General features: G+C 32.4%; 3 protein-coding genes and 1 pseudogene across 3 annotated transcripts; all 4 read left to right on the forward strand.

Moving 5' to 3' along the window:
* The first annotated feature begins 808 nt into the window (after positions 1–808).
* LOC127685560 (olfactory receptor 10AG1-like) lies at positions 809–1,759 on the forward strand. The gene has a single exon (XM_052182864.1). It carries the CDS (start codon positions 809–811, stop codon positions 1,757–1,759), a length of 951 nt encoding a protein of 316 aa, XP_052038824.1.
* A 5,621-nt stretch (positions 1,760–7,380) lies between these two features.
* On the forward strand, positions 7,381–8,277 carry LOC127685588 (olfactory receptor 10AG1-like). Its single transcript, XM_052182893.1, has one exon. The coding sequence runs from the start codon at positions 7,426–7,428 to the stop codon at positions 8,275–8,277; it is 852 nt and encodes a 283-aa protein (XP_052038853.1). The 5' UTR covers positions 7,381–7,425.
* A 4,598-nt stretch (positions 8,278–12,875) lies between these two features.
* Positions 12,876–13,639, forward strand: LOC127684829 (olfactory receptor 10AG1-like; annotated as a pseudogene).
* Positions 13,640–14,756: 1,117 nt separating this feature from the next.
* On the forward strand, positions 14,757–17,982 carry LOC127684831 (olfactory receptor 10AG1-like). Its single transcript, XM_052181647.1, has 3 exons — positions 14,757–14,764; positions 15,788–15,809; positions 17,044–17,982. Exons 1-3 carry the CDS (start codon positions 14,757–14,759, stop codon positions 17,980–17,982), a joined length of 969 nt encoding a protein of 322 aa, XP_052037607.1.
* The last annotated feature ends 4,011 nt before the right edge of the window (positions 17,983–21,993 follow it).

The following is a 21,993-nucleotide window of genomic DNA, read 5'->3' on the forward strand; positions in this document are numbered from 1 at the left end:
TATTTTCAGAATTTGGAAGTTCAAATGAATTATACAATATAAAATAATTTATATTTCTAATATCAATCCATAAAAAATATATTTCAGTTTTAAAGACCAAATTATATATAGTCATTTATTAACTAGGAAAATATGTAATTATAGTTTTAAAGCAATGGAATTTAAACTTTCATCATTACAAAGAAAAAGTCTAAAATGTATACTTGGACACATGCTCCACTATGTTCATAGCAGCCCTATTATATGTAGTAGCCAGAAGCTGGAAAGAACCCAGGTGTACCACAATGGAGGAATGGATACAATAAATGTGGTATATTTACACAATGGAGTACTATTCAGCCATTAGAAACAACATATTCATGAAATTCTTAGACAAATGGATGGAGCTGGAGAATATCATACTAAGTAAGGTAACACAGTCTCAAAAGATCAATCATGGTATGCACTCACTGATAAGTGGATATTAGCCTAGAAACTTTGAATAACCAAGACATAATCCCCATATTAAATGATGTCCAAGAAGAACGGAAGTGTGGACCCTGGTTCCGGAAAAACTCAGTGCAGCAATATAGGGGAATACCAGAACAGGGAATTGGGAAGGGGTAGATGGGGGAACAGGGGGAGGGAAGAGGACTTATGGGACTTTCGTGGAGTGGGAAGCCAGAAAATGAGAAATCATTTGACATGTAAATAAAGAATATATCGAATAAAAAAAAGAAACTGAAAAAAAAGAAATTCAAATATAAATAAAATAGTCAAAGAATAATAACAGAAGTAGTATACATTTGTGATTTAATATTTTCCATAGATGAAACATGAAGAGCTCGAGGCCATAGACAATATTTCCACAGTGATACAATTTGTGCTCTTAGGATTTTCTGATCTTCCTAACCTTCAAGGGTTTCTATTTGCAGTGTTTTTTGTAGTTTATATAATTATTTTGATTGGAAATTTCTTCATAATAGCAATAATCAGTATGGACCAAGCATTGCAGAAACCAATGTATTTTTTTCTGGCAAATTTTTCCTCTCTGGAAATCTGTTATGTATCAGTAACTATCCCAAGGATTCTGTTCAACATTGGGACACAAAACCGAAGCATTTCATTGATGTCCTGTGCCATACAAATGTCCCTTTTTCTTGTTTTTGGAACTACTGAAAGTTTACTTCTAGCTGTGATGTCCTATGACCGCTACATGGCCATCTGTCACCCTCTGCTCTATCCTCTGGTCATGAACCCATCAAAATGCATACAACTGGCATTACTTTCCTGGCTTGGAGGCACCCCAATCCAAATAGGACAAACCTGGCAGATATTCTCTATGCATTTTTGTAATTCTAACAAAATTAACCACTTCTTCTGTGACATACCACCAATTCTCAAGCTGGCTTGTGGAGACACTTCAGTGCATGAACTGTCTGTCTATGTGGTTGTTATGGTGGTGGCTGCACTCCCCTTTATACTGGTGCTTACATCCTACAGCAAAATCATTGTCACCATCCTGAGGTTGCCAACAGCCACAGGGCGGGCAAAGGCCTTCTCCACATGTTCTTCCCACCTGCTGGTGGTACTGCTGTTTTATGGATCTGCTACTATTACATATTTGAGACCAAAGTCCATGCATTCTCCAGGAACTGACAAACTGCTCTCTCTACTCTACACCATTGTGACTCCCATGTTCAATCCACTGATATACAGCCTTAGGAACAAGGAAGTGATTTTGGCTCTGAGGAAATTACTTTTTAAAGCATATTACTAATCATTTTTGTCCCTTCAAAGTGCAGATTATAATGCAGCTTTTAATGAAATACCTTACCTCTATTCATGCTTGTTTTGAGACTGAAATCACTCCTTAAGCATGTACATTTAGACTTTTGACATTATGAAATTTTGCATTATTTCTATGTGTGTTTGTGCAAATAACCTTTTGTCAATGACTTATTTGTGACAAAAAATTCTAAATAATAGTTTCAATTTGTTTATTTTCTCTTTGTGCAGATATATGCAAAGGGGTAAACATTATTAATCATGCATTATATGTAATAGAAAATTACTTACTAAGTATTAACCTATTTGTGGGTTTCATTTTTGATTCTGTACTTTATAGAACCATATTTATCAACCAGAGGTTATGATAGAATAATTATTCTAGTTTTAAATAAGAGAATTATTTGTAAATGTGTTAGTCTGTCATGGATTATAATACTAGCTATATGTGTGTGTTTTACAATATCCATAGTACCAATAGTTATTTTAGTATAATAATTTAACTGCCCACACATTGATGTAGATTACATGTATGTTAATACTGAAAGAGAAATTACAACACACTCTCTTCCTAATAAATCCATGTGAAACTACACTAAATAACACTGTATTTCCACGCTGCTTGAATATTTCATTCTTAATTATATTTTGATATCTTTTAATATTTTATCAATATAACTCATCATATTTCACATATCTAACTACACTAAAAACACACTCCTATCCTATCATACATACAGACACACACATATGTGTGTGTGTGTAAGTATAATATTTATATATACATACAAAAATTTAGAGAAAAAGAGGCCAAGAATTTGAGAAACAAAATGGGATATATATGTAATATATACATTATGTGTGTGTATATATATATATATATATTATAAAAACATGTAAGCACATGAAAGTGAACTCAGCTGTTCGATGTTTTCCAGGGCTTCCATGATCACCTCAGTCTACACTGTTGCATTATACAGCCTGTACTGCCCTGTACTTTTAACCATTGCTTGCATTTCTTATATTTCTAAATTTTTATACTGATATTTTCAAGGGAAATGAACAGCAAATAATAAAACTATAAATTTTCAACCATGCAATACTAGTTTTTCAAGTTATAAATTCATGGAGGGAGATTTTTCAGTTCACTGTAGCTTTGCTTCCTTTTTTCTTTTGATATGACTGCCCATCTGGGTACAAAAGGAAAATTTACTGCATTTGCATAGTCATTTTTCTCTTTCATCTAATCACTTTATTCTGAATATTAGGGTGATTAATTCTGTTTGTTTATTTGACTTTTTATCCATAAAAGTGCATATGTATGTATAGCTTATTATTTATTGTTTTATTATGTTTCAATAATTTGCCATAATACAGTTTTACAGCAAATTGGCAATATACTTAAGTAATAAAGCTTAACATCTAGCCATGAAAATAAATTGGTAAAAATATGTAAGCTGTGTTATCTATGTTAAGATGAATATATGAAAGGAAATTATTTAACTGAAATGCTACAAATCCTAGGTTATAGATTATGACGATAACATTTGACTGAAATAACAAATGACTGAGAAACGTTTGGAAATTCCTAATTTAACAAGGGTAATGTACACATAATAATATTTACCCTAAAACATTTAGATACCAATGGGAGTATATGATAAATGAACATACAAATACTTGAATTTAAACTTTACTCAAAGAGGTTTACAATGATCATAAAATATACAAAATAAAAAGAGAAGTTGTTACCTTTAAATATGTTTAACCCTATTTAGTATAATGTTTAACATAATACTTTAGTGTTTATTCATAGGGGAGAATAAGTCACATATGGTGGAACTCAAAGATATGATAATTTTAATGTGTATATAGAATAGATATTTGCTTCTGTATCTACCATTTTGTATTTTACTTACATAAAATATTACTTATGTAGCATCAAGCATCTTAATCCATTGTGTTTTTCAGCTATGTTCTATATGATTATGTCTACATAGGTTTTAAGCATATGAATTCTATAATTCATAATTACTGTAAAGTGAAAAAATATAATTCTGGTTGGTATGACCTGATCATTGGGTACACATGAGCTATTGTCACCTTTTGGACTTTTGAATTTTAAAACAGAGCAAAGTTAACAGCAGAAAATAGTCTTCTCTGGACTTCTGGGAATTCAACAAGAAATTGCTCTTTCTAGAAACTCTGTCTTCCTGATATTGTTTTGGGACTACATTCTAAAGAATAAATTGTCCACAGATATTCTGCATGCTTTTTACAGTTTATACATGCAATAGGAATTATTGGAACTTCTTATTACCAGCAATTAATCTTCAACAACTTTATTATGTTTGGAATAAACAGACCTGACTGAACCACAAGACCTGGAAAAGGAAAAGCTGTGTGGCACATTACATGCATGTCTGAACAATCCCAGACTCTGATGTTTCTTTTTTGTTAATGATAAAAAAATAAAATTCATTTTATACTAATGCACTGCTCATTTGTTACCATTTTAAAGTATATCATTCTTAATTCATAACACATGTAAAGCCATAAGATGTTGGTGTTTCCCAATGGCACATTAAATAATAATTGCAAAAAATATAGATCCTAAAATTCAGATCAATTGTCTCTCAAGCATCATCTCTGGAACTTGCTTTTGTATTAGATGCACTTGCTAAAGGTCAAACCATTGTAAATCTAATTATGCAACAAGGAAGTCTACATGAAGCCCCAACATATTTGCTATGTTATCAACCATTAATTGCTACTAGATGGGGGGAAAGTATATTTTACTCAGTGATGTGGTGCATAAATGTCTTTCTGGACTCAGTCATATGTCTCTATACCCATAAATATATAGAGAGGTAGCATTAACTTGACATAGGGAGAAGAAGGAGGGTTGTGTGGGGGATTGGAAACATGGTGGTGGGGAAGTGTAAAAAACTAGAGAAGAGGAAATTCAGAGTAAATTTGATCAAAATGTATTGTATGCATGAAATAAATTCTTAAAATAACCTGTCTGGATATTATTTTTCTTATTGATCCAAATCTTTAAATGACAGAACTGACATATCAATTAGAAGGTTGCATGGGAAAACAATCTATCCCAAGGTAGCAACTCTTACTATTTAAGGAATATGGCAAGTGTTTAATCTGAGATATTTGAGAAGGCAGTTAGGAACTGTTTCAAATAAACCTCATAAGCTAAAAAATATATTAGTCTTTCTCATTTTTTGTTCAAGCAAGAATGGTAAGTATTGTGTTGAGCCTAGAATAAAATATAAGAGTGTGAAAATATTTTGTCAAATACAAGTCTATTTGTAAAAGTGTACAACATGTTTAATACCAAAAATAATTCAATTACAGGGAATTATATAAATTTTTAGTGATTAAATTTTAAGAACTGATAAGTTTGACTTTATACATTTCCAGATATAATTATAAATGAAATAAATAGAAGGTACTCTGTTATAAAATAATCATACCTGAAAGAGATAATTAGCATCTTAACCAATATCTTATTTTTACTCTCAAAATGTATTAAGAAAATAATCTTTTAGGAGATATTCAAATATTTTGTATATGTCAAGTCCAGAGAAAGGATGTCAAACATGCTCAATTTTATATAACTGTTAAGGAAATTAGATGAAGGATATAACTAACTACTTACATCCTATCCTGTTTGTATTAATAGACTTGTATTGATTTCTAACTTGTTTTCCTATATTAGTCTTTTCCTTAATTTGGAATGAGCCTGTAAGTTTGGAATGATTGTGCGGCTAAAAAGCAGTGTAGAGAAAGGACAGTAGCAATTTGAAACTCTTCCTTAGTAGCATTAGTACTTACTCAATTATAGATATCCTAGCAGCTCTGTTGTCAGATGCCCTATGAGGTAAATAATTCTCTCTTTGCTCCTTGTTTTTATTTTATCCAATAAGTTAAATTTATGTTACTTCTGGAGTCAAAACTCTGATTTACTAAATTGAGTAATACTCAGTCAGGATAAATTATCTTCCCAAATATGTATACTTATTTTATGGTCACTATGTTCATAAACACCTTTGTCATATGTTTTTAAACAAAAATACAATGTAAATATCTGAAGTCTCTGATATCCAGTAGTAGCACAGTATCTTTTTCCTAAACTAAACACAGGTTTGTGCCCATTGTCAACCTAGCACCTTTTCTGCATTACTTTCCAGTCAGTCTGTTATCATAGATGATGTTTGTGTGTGTGTTTTGTACACGTGTATATTCATGCTTATGTTATTTTGTTTTTGCTTTTTATTCCTTAAATTTGATTAAAATGGTTTAGTAGTCCCCATACTTTATTCTTCAAGCATTTGCCATTTTCTACTACTGTCATTATTGCAAGATCACATGGAAGATATTTTTAAATCTTTAGCTTAATTTTCTAATTAAAATTATACTATAATTACAAAACATTAAAAATATTTTAAGTACTGTAATATTTTCCAGAATATCATCAACAAAAAATGAAATTTATATTTAATGTTTTGAAATGTGTTCCTTTATAAATGTCCAGACTTTGTTAAAGTGTTAACAAAAGATAAAGAAAACTCTTATTCTTATGGTGAATTATTTTTTATTTTCCTGTTATTCATAAAATGATAGGAACACACAATAGCCCATATAAGAAATATTTCATGATATACTTACACATACAAAAGGGATGAAATAATTCATTCACATTTGTGCTCCCAAATTTTTGTGACCATTGACACAGATAAATATGTAACATATACTTAATGTGCAATTGATGTGGGTCAGAATTTCAGCTACAACAACTGTTTGTTGGTAGATGTGGAATATTAATATGTAACAACTACTGTGATGTATTAATATTTTATCTAGCCATTTAATAAATTATTATTTCAAAACAATATTCAATATGTGATAAATATAGTGTTGCAACTATCAAAATATTTTAATAAAAATTAAGAAATACAAAACAAATAAAAAACATAAGCATGAATATACACTTGTGCATATACAAACACAAAGACAGAGTCTATGATAATAGACTGAATTGAAAAAAATAAGTCTGCTGATAGCAGGATGCATGAGAAGGTAAATGACCTAAGGCAATCCACATATTCACTTCACAAAGAATGTGTGAATAGAAATTATGCCTGCAGATTTCATAAATCTTATATTGGAAGGGAAATTCAATTTGAACTAAATAATATTTTATGATATTTTACTGTTTTATCTTACTTTTTTAATGTTCAAATTACAAATCCACAGAACAAAAGCCGAGACATTACCTTGGGGGACATCATAACAAAACTGTAAGAAAGACTATTCAGAATTTAAAGGTACAAATAAATTACTCAATTTAAATTAAGGTATATTGCCAATGAAAATACACAACAAAACCTATCTCAGAAGCTTAAAAGACCAAATTCTACATAGTCATTTATCAATTACAGAAATATATTTAATCATAGTTTTAAAGAAATGGAATGTAAACTTCATTATTAAAATGAATAAAAATAAAAGTGTGTGTTCTCTGAAAAGTATGTATAAAACTACATAGACTGAAAGCAGAAGTGATCTGTATTTGTGATTTAACAATGCCTACAGGTAAAACAAGAAGAATTTGAGGCCATAGACAATGTTTCCACAGTGATGCAATTTGTTCTCATAGGATTTTCTGACCTGCCTATCCTCCAAGGGTTTCTATTTGCAGTATTTTTTGTAGTTTATATAATTATCCTGATTGGAAATTTCCTCATAATACTAATAACCAGCATGGACCCTGCATTACAGAAACCCATGTATTTTTTTCTGGCAAATTTTTCCTCTCTGGAAATCTGTTATGTGTCAGTTACAGTCCCAAAGATTCTTTTCAACATTGAGAAACAGGACAGAAGAATTTCATTGATATCCTGTGCTACACAACTGTGTTTCTTTCTTGTTTTTGGAACTACTGAATGTTTGCTGCTGGCTGTAATGTCCTATGACCGCTATGTGGCCATATGTAACCCTCTGCATTATCCATTGGTTATGAACCCAACAAAGTGCATACAGCTGGCAGTAGGCTCCTGGCTTGGAGGCATCCCAGTCCAGATAGGACAAACCTGTCAGATATTCTCTATGCATTTTTGTAATTCTAACAAAATTAACCACTTCTTCTGTGACATACCACCAATTCTCAAGCTGGCTTGTGGAGACACTTCAGTGCATGAACTGTCTGTCTATGTGGTTGTTATGGTGGTGGCTGCACTCCCCTTTATACTGGTGCTTGCATCCTACAGCAAAATCATTGCCACCATCCTGAGGTTGCCAACAGCCACAGGGCGGGCAAAGGCCTTCTCCACATGTTCTTCCCACCTGCTGGTGGTACTGCTGTTTTATGGAACTGACAAACTGCTCTCTCTGTTCTACACCATTGTGACTCCCATGTTCAATCCACTGATATACAGCCTTAGGAACAAGGAAGTGATTGCTGCACTGAGAAAGTTAATACTCCAAAAATAGGGAAATGTGTACATATAGAAGTTTCTTATTTACCTTAGCTACTGATAACTCACTTACTTTGAAATGTTTTATCCCCATAATGAGAAGGTAATCCCTTTATAATCTACAATGAGTTTTTCCCAAACTTAAATTTTCTTGTACACTTTCTTCTGGTTAGAATTATTAGGCAAGAAAATGATCTCCAATGAACCATCTTGGAAAAATGTAGTATTTATTTTAAAAAATAAAATGTTAATAATTTATATTTTGTTTTGAATATATGGGTCCAATTCAAAAATTGAATTCCACACTTTAAAGTTAATAGATTATTATTTCTCCAGATACTCATATCTATATTTTCTCACAGTCTTCTACAATTCTGAAGTATATAAAGAATAACTACCAGTAGAAACAGAAATACATATGCTTATTATATTTAGGACAATGTTGAGGAGTTAATTATCCGTGAGTCTCTCTGGACCCTACTAAAAAATTCTGAAAATAATCTAAATTGGACAGATTCAGTTCCTATTTGAGTTTATTTATTTAAGAGATTCTGTTGCCTCTCCTACGGTTACTTATAAAATAATACTAAAGAGAAAGCAAACTTCAGTATATTCCCTTAATTAAAATGTAATGACTTTGTGGTATACCACAGCTCTATAAATATATTCATAAAAATATTTTTTCCATATTGTTCTTGTTCATTATTATAATCCTAAATTACTATGAGAATCTCTTATTGTTGCTGCTCTATAAAACTACAACTCAATTATATACGTATTTTCATTTTGTTTATAAAAATTATTTCTATTAATTTAAATGTAAACCTTAGTATATGAGTAATTTTAGGATTCACTGAAGTCCAAAGAGCTACTATGTTTCGTTCACATATATGTGCCATCATGATTTTAAACCGAAACTGGGATACTAAATTGATTCAGCTTTTGAGCTTATCCATACATTTGTATTTCATACCAGATTTCCAAATTTGCAAGTTGTTTTAGATGAGGATGTGTTTTCACTACACTTGTATTGCAATTGTAAAGTTTAACCTGATAAGTTTACGAGCTGCTAGACATATACAGACGATCAGCCAAATTAAATGTGGCTAAGGAACATCATAAAAATAAATAAAATAACTGGGAGGAAGAAGATTGTTAGCATGTGATGGAAGAGTGAGGGTTCCTAATATAAGTAATATAACCTCAGTATATTCCATAAATATATGAAATTGGTGAAAACAACTGACAAATGAAAAATAAAAAAATCTTTTAAAAAATATTAAAGTTATTTAGTTTTACATTACTGCTCCAGAGTAAAGGATAATTTTTCTACATACAGTACTATAAAAATTGAGTGATTGTATTCCCATCACCAGGCATACATGCTATTTTACAAAGAATGGCAGCATGATACTTAATGACTATAGCCATAAAATGTTAAAAATATGTAAACTATGTTGTCTAAGATATAGCCCATGAAAGGACAATTATTTAACTGCATTTCTGTCAAACAGAGATAGTTGGCTCCAATGATAATTATTTTAAAAGACTGGAAAATGTTTGCAAATTCATTGTGTATCAAGAGGAATGTTCACATAATTATATTTCCACCAAATATTTAGTTTCAGATGGGACTATACAATAAGTCAACATGCAAAATGCTTAACTTTTATTTTCACCCAAAGAAGTATATAAGTGCTGTAAGAAAACTGCGTAAAGTATGACTTCCATCATTATCAGTCTTTATAAGTCATTCCCTTATTATCATCCATTACCCTTCCCTGGTATGATGTAGGGAATATTGAACCCTGACTGAATCACAAGAACATTGAATTTTATTTACAGATATAGTTCATAATGGTTTTCTGTACTCAGATGTCTCAACACCCACATATATACATTTGGCACTAACTTGAGATAGGGAGAATAAAAGGCATTGGGTGTGGAAAGTGAAAGGTGGTTGTAGGGATGGAAAAATCTGGAAAGAGAAAAACCAGAGTGAATTTGATCAAAACACATTATATGCATTCATTAAGTTCTTAAAATAAACTGTCTGGATATTATTTGGTTTGTTGTACTATCTCTTTGAATGACAGGCAGAATTAATATCTCAGAATACTGAATGGGAAAGAATTGATTTCCGGGTTAGCAACTCTACGCACTTAAGGGATATATTTAATTTAAAATCTGAGACATTTGAAGAGACAGTTAGCAATGGTTTCAAATCATTTTCAAAGCTGAAAAGTATAGTTTTCTTTCTCATATTTGGTACAAACAATAATGGTATGTACTATATTTCACCTGGAAGTAAACAAGTAAGTGCGAAATGATTTTGCCAAATAAAAATTTATTTTAACAATATATACAGCATAAAAATACAACAAGAATAAAAATCAAACAGAGAATTAGCTAAGTTTTTAATGCTTCAATTTCCAGCACCATTTAAGATAAAATTTATCTATTTCTGGATGTAATTAATAAGTAATTACATAGGAGAAATATAAAGTAATACTATATAGTGAAGATTATTATCATATTTACCAATACCTACATTTAACTCTCAAAAAGCAGTAAAGAAATAATCTTAGGTGATATTCAAATATTTCACATATATCAGGTCTAGAGATAGGATGTCCAAAAGCTCAATGTTACATAACTGTTAAGGGAGTTTGAGGAATGTGATTATTTTTATCTATTCACGTTCTACCCTACTTGTATTAAAATGCTTCCTTTGTTTTCACCTTATTTTCCCCTTAAATTGGAATAAATATGTTAAGTATGTACTTCTAAATAGCAGTATAGAGATCACAAAATCAGGACTTTAAACTATTTCTTAACAGCATCAATACTTAATATATTATAAATATCTCAGAAGCTCAGTTATCAGATTTCTTATGAAAGCATCTACTTTTAATTTTGTTTGTGTTTCTTTCCATATTTTTCTGGTAAATTAAAACTATATGAGGTCTAGGGTCATAAAAGTTAGATTTGATTTTTTGAGTAATGCTCCATCAGGATAAATTGTCTTCACAACTATGGATATTTTCTTTATGGTGACTATGTTCATAGCAGAGTTGTCAAATGTTTTAACCAGCAACAGAATATAAGTCTCTGCTGTCTAATAGAATCAGACAATGTATTTTTTTTGTCTAATCCAACCACAATTTAATTTCTATTTTCATCCAGCTCCATCTATCTCTACATGACTCCCAGTTTCCTACCTGCTTCCATTTTCTACTGTCACTTCTGTGAGACCACCCTAGTGTTATTTTATAATATATCCTATGATTCCCTAATTACAGTATAGTTACAAGATTTTAAAAATATTTTAATTAATTCACTATTTTCCTGAATAATTTCAATCCAAATTAAATTTAGTTTAAAATGTGTTGATATTGTCCTTTTTCCTTGTCCAGATTTACAGGTATTAACAAATAATGATGAGGTCTCTTTCCTTATACTAAGCTACTTACTTTCATTTTCCTAATATTTACAACATATTGTGATCATAAGACAGCTCATACCAAAAACTACATGAGTTATAATATGGTACATATATAGACATACATCCAATTCTTATCAGAGCTCGCATTCATGCAAATATATGATTTGCATAAGAAATAAATGGTGTATGTCAGAACTTCAGCTATAAATAATTGCTTGTTTTGGTAGGAAACTTCATATTAAATAATCATTTTGATATATTATTACTTTATCTAGTATCCTAATGAATTAGTTGTGCAAAACAATATTCTACGTGTTACACATAAAGGATAGTGATTGATTAAAATTCTTTAATCAATATTTATAGTAAAAAATAAGATATGCATGAATATATATCTGTACATGCACATACATACAGAGAATGAGAGGGGAAGAGTGAGGGAGAGGAGAGAGAAGGCGGAGAGAGAGAGAGAGAGAGAGAGAGAGAGAGAGAGAGAGAGAGAGAGAGAGAGAGAGAGGAAGAGCAGAGGGAGAGAGAGGAAGAGCAGAGGGAGTGAGGAAGGGAGAGAGTCTTGTAAAGCTGAATGGAAAAAAAAGTGCCTTTAGCAGGATTCATGAGAATGTAAACTATGTAAGACAATAAAGATGACCATTTCTCAACTTAAAATCTAAGCATAATTTATGCTTGCTGATTCATATAACATACATTAAAAAGAAAACTTAATTTTGAACTGAATAATATTTTATGGATTCGTTTTACTTTTTTTTAGTGTTCAGATTGCAAGATTCCACAGAACACAGGCCTAGAAAACATCCTGCATACACCATAGAAAAACCTTGCAAAATCTTTTCAGATTAGGAAGGACAAATGAAATATATGATTTAAAATAAGCTATATTTCCAATGTAAATCCATAATAAAATGTATATCAGGAGCTTAATAGTACAAATACTATGTGATCATTAATTATGAAAATACATTTAATTATACTTTCAAAGCAGTGGAATTTAATCTCTTCATTATTAAAAGAAAAAAAGCTAAAGTGTGTGCTTTCAGAAACCATACATAAACTACATAGATTAAAAGGAGAAGTGATGTGTATTTGTGATTTAATATTTTCCACAGGTGAAACATGAAGAGCTCGAGGCCATAGACAATATTTCCGCAGTGATGCTATTTGTGCTCATAGGATTTTATGACATACTCAACCTCCAAGGGTTTCTATTTGCAGTGTTTTCTGTGGTCTATATAATTACCCTAATTGGAAATTTCCTCGTAATACTAACAAGCAGTATGGACCCTATATTGCAGAAACCTATGTATTTTATGTTCTGGCAAATTTTTCCTCTCTGGTAATCTGTTATGTATCAGTTTCTGTCCCAAGGACTCTGTTGAGAACTGAGATGCAGCACCAAATTATTTCATTGATGTCTTGTGCCACACAACTGTGCTTCTTCCTTATTTTTTGAACTACTCAATGTTTTCTGTTGACTGTGATGTCCTATGACTGCTATTTGGCCATATGTAACCCTCTGCACTGTCCTCTGGTTATGAGCCCCCAAAAGTGCACAGAGTGGGCAGCAGTCTCCTGGCTTGGAGTCATTCCAGTCCAGATAGTACAAATATGTCAGATGTTCTGTATGCATTTTGTAATTTTAATCAAATAAACCACTTCTTTTGTGACATGCCACCAATGCTCAATCTGTGTTGTGGGGGCACTTCAGTACACAAATTGTGTGGTTTATGTGATTGTTTTGGTTGTTGTTGCTCTCCCCTTTCAACTGGTGCTTCTATTCAACAGCAAAATCATTGCTACCATCCTGAGGTTGCCAACAGTCAAAGGACAGGTAAAAGCTTTCTTCACATGTTCTTCTCACCTGCTGGTGGTACTGCTGTTTTATGGATCTGCTTCATATCTGCCTGAACAATTCTAGACTCTGATATCTCTTTTTTTCAATGATAAACAAAAATTCCTTCTCATACTAATGTACTGCTGATTTGTCACCATTTTAAAATATATCCCAATCAATTCATAAATCATGTGAAGTTATAATATATTGATGTTTCAAGTGTCATAGTACTTAATGATTACAAAAATATAGAAACTAAAATCAGATAGAATGTTTCATCTCCTAACCACCATCTCACGAACTCGTTTTTATGCTAGATGCTAATTAATACAAACTCCTATTGACATTCATATGCATTAAATAAAAGAATGTATAGTTCTTGGTACTAAATGAGTTATCTACATCACACTTACTCTTCTCAAGGTTAAGGAAACCTTGTGGAAGAGGGAGGTGAAAGACTCCTATACCTAGAACAAATTGACATCTTAACCAAATCAGTACTTTCTGGTCATAACAGGACTGCCACATGTAAGAACTCATAGCAAGTAGGACAGCATGCATAGGTCTTGCAAATCGTAAAGCCAACCTAAATATTAGTATGGAACTAGAAGTATTCCATGAAGCCTCAATCCTTATTTAACTGACAGGCTATCAGCATTTGTTGGAAAACTAATACATTTTTCAGGGTTGTGGTATAAAGTGATTTTCTGTACCCATTATGTGGTTTCTATACCTGCATATATACATATGGCACCAACTTGACTTAGGGAGAAAAGGGAGCATTGGATGTTGAAAGTGAACACAGTGGTTGTAGTGATGGGAAAAATTTGAAAAGAGGGCATGCAGAGTGAACAATATCAAAACATATAATATACATTAATTAAGTTTTTAAAATAACATATCTGCATATTATTGTAGCTGTTGTATACATCTCTTTGAGTGACAGACAGAACTAATAACTTAGTTAGAGTTTTACTTGGGAAAGAGTTGATCCCCAGGGTAGCAACACTTAGTACTTAAAGGATATAGTTGGTTTATCATCTGAGACTATTGAGAGGAAGTTAGCTACTGTTTCAAATGATCGACATAAGCTGAAAAGTATATTTTTTCTTATTATTGTTGCAAGCAATAATGGTAAGTAATATAATGAGCCTAAATCAAATAGATAAGTGTGAAATGATTGTCAAATGATAAGTGTGAAATGATCAGGTAACTCTTTAATGGTTAAATTTTAAGCACTAATTAAGTTACATTTTATTTATTTCTGGATACAGCGATTAAATAATCACAAGGAAAAAAAAGTAGGTGCTCAATTGCGAAGTAATTCTATGTAGCAAAGGTTATTATCAGCATCACCAATGTCTTCATTTAACTCTCAAAACGTATTAAAGAAGTTATCTATTTAGAAGATTCAAATATTTTACATATGTTAATTCTAGAGGTAGGATGTCCATAAAGCTCAATTTTATATAACTGTTAAGGAATTTATAGGAAGCATATTATTAATGAACTTATATCCTATTTGCTTGCATTAAAAGGCTTCCTATGTGTTCCTTTTACTTTTTTTGTGTAAATATTTTCCTTATATTTGAATAGATCTGTAATGTGTAATGATTGTGCAGCTAAACAGCAGTATAGAGATAGCAAATCTGAACTTGAAACTATTTCTTAATAGCATCACTACTTATTAGATTATAGATATCCTAGCAACTTAGTTATCAGATTTCCTGAGGGCATCTACTTACTGCTTTGCTCATGATTCTTTGCTTTTTTTCTGATAAATTAAAACTCTATGAGTTCTAGAACCACAAAATTTAGATTTGATACCTTGAGTAATGCTCCATCAGGATAAATTATCCTCACAACTATTCATATTTTCCTTATGGGAACTATGGTAATAAAAAGCATTATCAAATATTTTTGACAGTTACACAGTACAAATTTGTCTTGTGTCTATGTCAAGAGATTTTTTTCCTAAGGCAACCACAGCTTTATTTCCATTGTTATCATAGCTTCATCTCTACATGACTTCCAGTCTCCTAGTCTCTGCTATTCTCTACTGTTACCACCGTGACAACACAATGTAGAATTTTTTTCAAATATGTACCATAATTTTCCAATTAAAATTATAACATAATTGTAGAATTTTTCAGAAATTTAAATAATTTACTATTTTTATAGAATATTTTCAAAACCAAAGTAATGATTAATATGTTCATTTCTCATTTTCAGGACTTATAAGTGTAAGCAAATGGTAATGAAGTTTCTCCTTCTTAAAGTGTAGCAACGTATTTTTGTTTCCCATTATTTACAAAATAATAGGAACAGAAGTTAGATCATACCAAAAAATATGATATACTACTTATAAAAGAATTACATCATTGCTTCTAGGCCTTTTGACTAGGATCAAGTGAATTACATCCATAACTGTACTCCCAAACATTATGTGAACATGTATGCAGAAAAATGTATATGATCATTTAATGTGCAAATGTGCGGGTAGTACCTTCACCTACAAATAAGTGCTTATTTTGTGGAGACAGTTTATATGAAATAGATACTTTGTTGTATTAGTATTTTGCCCAGTAATTTATTGAATTATTTTCCCAGAACTGCATTCTGTGTTGACATTAAGTATAGTGATAAATCACATTTTTCATAAATATTAAGAGTAAAGAAAATAAAAAATAAGATAAGGATGAATACATATATGTGCACACACATAAGCACACACACACAAACACACACTTATAACTCTGACTGGAAAATATGTACCAATAGAAAGATGAGAATGATTTAAAAATTATTTAAGATGATCCAGATACTCACTCCTCAGAGTAAATTATACACACAGTTTGTACCTGTTAATTTCCTTATCTTACAATGGGAGGAAACTAAGTTTTGAAATATGTAATATTTTATGATATCTGATACAATAATTTTATTGTTTAGTATGAAAATAAAAAATTTGGACAATATACAAATTTAGAAAGCACATAATCACCATATAAAAACTATAGGAAATATTTTCAGAGTTTGGTAGTACAAATGCATTATAAGATATAAAATAATATATATTTCCAATATAAATCCATGAAAATATATTTCATAAGCTTTAAAGACCAAATAATATATAGTCATTTATTAATTATGAAAATATATAATTATACATTTAAAGCAATGGAATTTATTTATTTATTTATTTATTTATTTATTTATCAAGACATGGTTTCTCTGCGAAGCCCTGCCTGTCCTAGAACGCACTCTGTAGACCAGGCTGGCCTTCAACTCAGAAATCCACCTGCCTCTCCCTACCAAGTGCTGGGATTACAGGCATGTGCCACCACTGCCCAGCTAAAGCAATGGAATTTAAACTTTTCATTATTACAAGGAAAAAAATCTACAATGTGTGCTCTCTGAAAAACATACATAAAACAAAAGAGTAAAAGCAGAATTGGTGTATATTTGTGATTTAATATTTTCCACAGAGGAAGCATGAAGAGCTTGAGGCCAAAGACAATACTTCCACAGTGACAGAGTTTGTGCTCATAGGATTTTCTGATCTTCCCAACCTTCAAGGGTTTCTATTTGCAGTGTTTTCTGTACTTTATATAATTATCCTGATTGGAAATTTCTTCATAATCATTATAATCAGTATGGAACAAGCATTACAGAAACCAATGTATTTCTTTCTGGCAAATTTTTCCTCTCTGGAAATCTGTTATGTATCTGTTACTATCCCAAGGATTCTGTTCAACATTGGGACACAAAACCGAAGCATTTCATTGATGTCCTGTGCCATACAAATGTCCTTCTTCCTTGTTTTTGGTACTACTGAAAGTTTGCTTCTGGCTGTAATGTCTTATGACCGCTATGTGGCCATCTGCCACCCTCTGCTCTATCCTCTGGTCATGAACCCATCAAAATGCACACAATTGGCAGTAGGCTCTTGGCTTGGAGGCATCCTAGTCCAAATAGGGCAAACCTGGCAGATATTCTCTATGCATTTTTGTAATTCTAACAAAATTAACCACTTCTTCTGTGACATACCACCAATTCTCAAGCTGGCTTGTGGAGACACTTCAGTGCATGAACTGTCTGTCTATGTGGTTGTTATGGTGGTAGATGCACTCCCCTTTATACTGGTGCTTACATCCTACAGCAAAATCATTGTCACCATCTTGAGATTGCCAACAGCCACAGGGCGTGCAAAGGCCTTCTCCACATGTTCTTCCCACCTGCTGGTGGTACTGCTGTTTTATGGATCTGCTACTATTACATATTTGAGACCAAAGTCCATGCATTCTCCAGGAACTGACAAACTGCTCTCTCTGTTCTACACCATTGTGACTCCCATGTTCAATCCACTGATATACAGCCTTAGGAACAAGGAAGTGATTTCTGCTTTGAGGAAATTACTTTTTTAAAGCATATTATTAATCAATTTTGTCCTTCAGAAGTGCAGATTATAATGCAGTTTTTAACAAAATAACTTACCTCTATTCATGCTTGATTTGAGACTGAAATCACTCCTCAAGCATGTACATTTTGACTTTTGATATTATGAAATTTTGCATTATTTCTATGTGTGTGTGTGTGTGTGTGTGTGTGTGTGTGCTAATAACCTATTGTCAATGACTTACGTCTGACAAAAAATTCTCCATAATATTTTCAATTTGTTTACCTTCTCTTTGTGCAGATATATGCAGTATTGAATGTTATTGATAATGTATTATAGGTAATTTAAAATTACATACTATGTATTAACATTTGTGGATTTCATCTTTAGTTCTGTGCTTTATAGAACCATATTTATCAACCATAAGTTATGATAGAATAATTATTCTACTTTTAAATTAGTGAATTATAAATGTGTTAATCTGCCATGAATTATTGTACTAGCTTTATCTATGTGCTTTACAGTATTCATAGTACCAATAGTTATTGTAGTATCATAATTTAACTGCCCATACATTGATGTAAATTATATGTCTGTTAATACTGAAAGAGAAATTGATACACACACTTTTCCGGATAAATCTGCTTGAATCTACAATAAATAAATCCTCTATGTGTACACTACTTTAATGTTTTATGTCATATCTTTGTTCATATTTTGCCATCTTTTAATAATTTATCAATATAATTCATCATATTTCATATATTACCTATTACACTACAAAACACACTCCCATCCTATCCTATCCTATCATACATATATACTTACACACACACACACACACACATACACATACAAAAATTTAAAGACAAGAGGGCAATAATTTGAGAAACAAAATGGGAAAGAGAAGAATATGATGTAATTATAATTTAAAAATAATTATTAAAATGTGTAAGCAGTTGAAAGTGAACTCAGCTATTAGATGTTTTCCAGCATTTCTATGGTCACCTCTGTCTACAAGGCTGCATTATACACTGAGTACTGTCCTAGACTTTTAACCATTGCTTGCATTTCTTATTTCTAAATTTTTATGCTGGCATTATCAAGGGAAATGAACAACAATAAAACCATAAATTTTCAACCATGAAATACTAGTTTTTCAAGTTGTTAACTCATGGAAGGAAATTTTTCAGTTCACTGTAGCTTTACTTCCTTTTTGCATTTGAAATGACTGTAAGCCTAGGGACAAAAGAAAAAATTACTACCTTTGCCTAGTAATTTTTCTCTTTCATCTAATCGTATACATTTGCAATATTAGTGTTATTAATTCTGTTTATTTATATGTCTTTTTTTGAGAAAGAATATAATTTTATTCTATCTTTTTTTTATTCGATATATTTTTTATTTTCATTTCAAATGATTTCCCCTTTTCTAGCCCCCCACTCCCCGAAAGTCCCGCAAGCCCCCTTCTCTCCCCCTGTACCCCCACCCACCCCTTCCCACTTACCCATTCTGGTTTTGTCGAATACTGCTTCACTAAGTCTTTCCATAACAAGGGGGCAATTTTCCTTTCTTCTTGTACCTCATTTGATGTGTGGATTATGTTTTGGGTATTCCAGTTTTCTAGGTTAATATCCACTTATTAGTGAGTGCATAACATGATTCACCTTTTGAGTCAAGGTAACCTCACTTAGTATGATGTTCTCTAGCTCCATCCATTTGCCTAAGAATTTCATGAATTCATTGTTTCTAATGGCTGAATAGTACTCCATTGTGTAGATATACCACATTTTTTGCATCCACTCTTCTGTTGAGGGATACCTGGGTTCTTTCCAGCATCTGGCAATTACAAATAGGGCTGCTATGAACATAGTACAGCATGTATCCTTATTACATGGTGGGGAATCCTCTGGGTATATGCCCAGGAGTGGTATAGCTGGATCTTCTGGAAGTGAGGTCCCAAGTTTTCTGAGGAACCGCCAGACTGATTTCCAGAGTGGTTGTACCAATTTGCAACCCCACCAGCAGTGGAGGACTGCTCCTCTTTCTTCACACCCTCTCCAATACCTGCTGTCTCCTGAATTTTTAATCTTAGCCATTCTGACTGGTGTAAGGTGAAATCTCAGTGTTGTTTTGATTTGCATTTCCCTAATGACTAATGAAATTGAGCATTTTTTAAGATGCTTCTCCGCCATCTGAAGTTCTTCAGGTGAGAATTCTTTGTTTAACTCTGTACCCCATTTTTTAATAGGGTTGTTTGGTTTTCTGGAGTCTAACTTCTTGAATTCTTTGTATATATTGGATATTAGCCCTCTATCTGATGTAGGATTGGTGAAGATATTTTCCCAATTTGTTGGTTGCCGATTTGTCCTCTTGATGGTGTCCTTTGCCTTACAGAAACTTTGTAATTTTATGAGGTCCCATTTGTCAATTCTTGCTCTTAGAGCATATGCTATTGGTGTTCTGTTCAGAAACTTTCTCCCTGTACTGATGTCCTCAAGGGTCTTCCCTAGTTTCTTTTCTATTAGCTTAAGAGTGTCTGGCTTTATGTGGAGGTCCTTGATCCATTTGGATTTGAGCTTAGTACAAGGAGACAAGGATGGATCAATTCTCATTCTTCTGCATGCTGACCTCCAGTTGAACCAGCACCATTTGTTGAAAAGGCTATCTTTTTTCCATTGGATGTTTTCAGCCTCTTTGTCGAGGATCAAGTGGCCATAGGTGTGTGGGTTCATTTCTGGATCTTCAATCCTGTTCCATTGATCCTCCTGCCTGTCACTGTACCAATACCATACAGTTTTTAACACTATTGCTCTGTAGTATTGGTTGAGGTCAGGGATACTGATTCCCTCAGAATTTCTTTTGTTGCTGAGAATAGTTTTAGCTATCCTGGGTTTTTTGTTATTCCAGATGAATTTGATAATTGCTCTTTCTTACTCTGTGAAGAATTGAGTTGGGATTTTGATGGGTATTGCATTGAATCTGTATATTGCTTTTGGTAAAATGGCCATTTTAACTATATTGATTCTACTGATCCATGAGCATGGGAAGTTTTCCCATTTTTTGAGGTCTTCTTCCATTTCCTTCTTCAGAGTCTTGAAGTTCTTGTCATACAGATCTTTCACATGTTTGGTAAGAGTCACCCCAAGATACTTTATACTGTTTGTGGCTATTGTGAAGGGGGTCATTTCCATAATTTCTTTCTCAGCCTGCTTATCCTTTGAGTATAGGAAGGCCACTGATTTGCTTGAGTTGATTTTATATCCTGCCACTTTGCTGAAGTTGTTTATCAGCTGTAGGAGTTCTCTAGTGGAGTTTTTTGGGTCACTTAGGTAGACTATCATGTCATCTGCAAATAATGATAGTTTGACTTCTTCCGTTCCAATTTGTATCCTTTTGACCTCCTTATGTTGTCGAATTGCCCGAGCTAGTACCTCAAGTACAATATTGAAAAGATCAGGAGAAAGGGGACAGCCCTGTCTATTCCCTGATTTTAGTGGGATTGCTTCAAGTTTCTCTCCATTTAGTTTGATGCTGGCTACCCGTTTGCTGTATATTGCTTTTACTATGTTTAGGTATGGGCCTTTAATTCCTGTTCTTTCCAAGACTTTAAGCATGAAAGGATGCTGAATTTTGTCAAATGCTTTTTCAGTATCCAATGAAATGACCATGTGGTTTTTTTCTTTGAGTTTGTTTATGTAGTGGATTGCATTGATGGATTTCTGTATATTGAACCAACCCTGCATTCCCGGGATAAAGCCTACTTGATCATGGTGGATGATCGTTTTGATGTGTTCTTGGATTCGGTTGGCAAGAATTTTATTGAGTATTTTTGCATCGATGTTCATAAGGGAAATTGGTCTGAAGTTCTCTTTCTTTGTTTGATCTTTGTGTGGTTTTGCTATCAGGGTAATTGTGGCTTCGTAGAAGGAATTGGGTAGTGTTCCTTCTGTTTCTATTTTGTGGAATAGTTTGAAGGGTATTGGTGTTAATTCTTCTTTGAAGGTCTGATAGAATTCTGCACTGAAACCATCTGGTC

Source organism: Apodemus sylvaticus, chromosome 5, assembly GCF_947179515.1.
Source record: "Apodemus sylvaticus chromosome 5, mApoSyl1.1, whole genome shotgun sequence".
NCBI lineage: Eukaryota > Metazoa > Chordata > Mammalia > Rodentia > Muridae > Apodemus > Apodemus sylvaticus.